Source organism: Octopus bimaculoides, chromosome 19 (assembly GCF_001194135.2).
Source record: "Octopus bimaculoides isolate UCB-OBI-ISO-001 chromosome 19, ASM119413v2, whole genome shotgun sequence".
Taxonomy (NCBI): Eukaryota; Metazoa; Mollusca; class Cephalopoda; order Octopoda; family Octopodidae; genus Octopus; species Octopus bimaculoides.
The window spans coordinates 25,744,421-25,746,071 of NC_068999.1; the positions used below are offsets into that span (position 1 = coordinate 25,744,421).

Here is a 1,651-nt window from a genome sequence, read left to right on the forward strand (position 1 = left end):
TGTGTGTGTGTGTGTGTGTGTGTGTGTGTGTGTGTGTGTGTGTGTGTGTGTTTGTGTCTTAGTGTGAATGATTCCATATTTCTACACGTTTGTTTTGCTTACAACTATAAGCAAGGACTTCACTAGCAATGTCATATACTTGCAGTCCATTAAGAAAGTATGTCCACATTTCTTGACACTGCACAAATCTTTGTAAACAGATGGCTCATTTTGGTGACATTTGCTTCCAGTTCACAATGTAAGCATATTCAAGCTGTTTGCTGTTCCACAAACTAGATTATTACATCAAAGGTGGGGGTTGGCAATAGGGAGGGCATCTAGCCATAGAGTAATCAGTTCCAACTTACTTTCACTGGACCCATGAAAGCATGGGAAAGCAGGTGTCTGCTTTTTAGAAGTTGCTGACTGCATTCAGTTCTAAACATGAACACTAGTTTCTTTGCTTGTCACAATCTGCAATCTATCATACATTCTGAAAACTACTGCACCATAGCATTTGCTTACATCCATGTTTTTATATTACACTAATATCCAAACAATAAGCAAAACTAGCTTCACAAGAATGTGAGTAATGTTTTACAACTACATTAACAAACATTAAAAAGTCCTTCTCTCTAAACGCTTTATCTCTGGAACTCCATTCCACCAACATATTTACAGTGAATAACAATCTACAGCTTTACTTGCATTATCTCTTTCCCCAACAATTCCACTTCCTAACAATTAGAAAAACAGTTAAGCTATGCTATTAAAAGAAAGAGGAGAAAACATATCTGGAAAAAATAAATGCATAAATTTTACCTTAAAATGCTAATCACCAGTTTAACAGCCTGGACAGCGACCTCATATTCTTTGTCAAGTGTCATTTCCACAATTCGATCCTATAAAAACATGGAATTACCAAAACTGTTAATAATGGTAACAAAATAGCCAGAATGATAACTTTTGCCTTACAAAAACTGTAGATGCTTAGAAAATAAATACATTTTAGTGAAAATATAATGAATATTAATTTTTAATTTCTTTTCAATAATTTTATATAAAATATTCAATGCTACACTAGATGTAAATGCCTTGTTTTTATATATGATATCTTTATGGAGAGAAAAAGGAATCATAAAATGTGATATACGTGTAAACTGATTTACCTGATTTACTCAAGCTCTTTGTAATAGTGGGCTTATAAGTTAGTGTCACCATGGACAATAAAAAAGTATACCTGATTCTGAAGAAATCTCTCAAAAGATACAAGATTAAAACTAATCTGACTGATGGACATTTGTCCTCATCTTGTTTGTTGTTAACATAACATTTCGGCTGATATACCCTCCAGCCTTCATCAGGTGTCTTGGGGAAATATCAAACCTGGTTCTTATTCCTAAGATGTCGGCGGCAGCGTCATCATTATCATTATTATTCAGGCCACTGCTTAGAATCAAACTCGGAATCTTGAGGTTAGTAGCCCGCACTCTTAACCACTATGCTACTAACAACAAAATTCCGAATTCGATTCTAAACAGTGGCCTCAACAACAACAACAGCAGCAACAATTGATTGCTCTTTTACAGTCCACAAAAATATTACGTATGTATCTGTCTATATACATGCATATATATATATATATATATATATATATATATATATATATATA

At 33.7% G+C, this 1,651-nt stretch overlaps 1 protein-coding gene across 4 annotated transcripts in view; it reads right to left on the reverse strand.

The window, feature by feature from the left end:
• Positions 1-1,651, reverse strand: part of LOC106877516 (cohesin subunit SA-1) — a 106,783-nt gene that overhangs the window by 44,806 nt on the left and 60,326 nt on the right. For all 4 annotated transcript variants that reach the window (XM_052974647.1, XM_052974645.1, XM_052974644.1 and 1 more), the window contains exon 11: positions 802-881. In XM_052974647.1, coding sequence (XP_052830607.1) covers positions 802-881 — 80 coding nt within the window. The remainder of the gene's footprint in view (positions 1-801; positions 882-1,651) is intronic.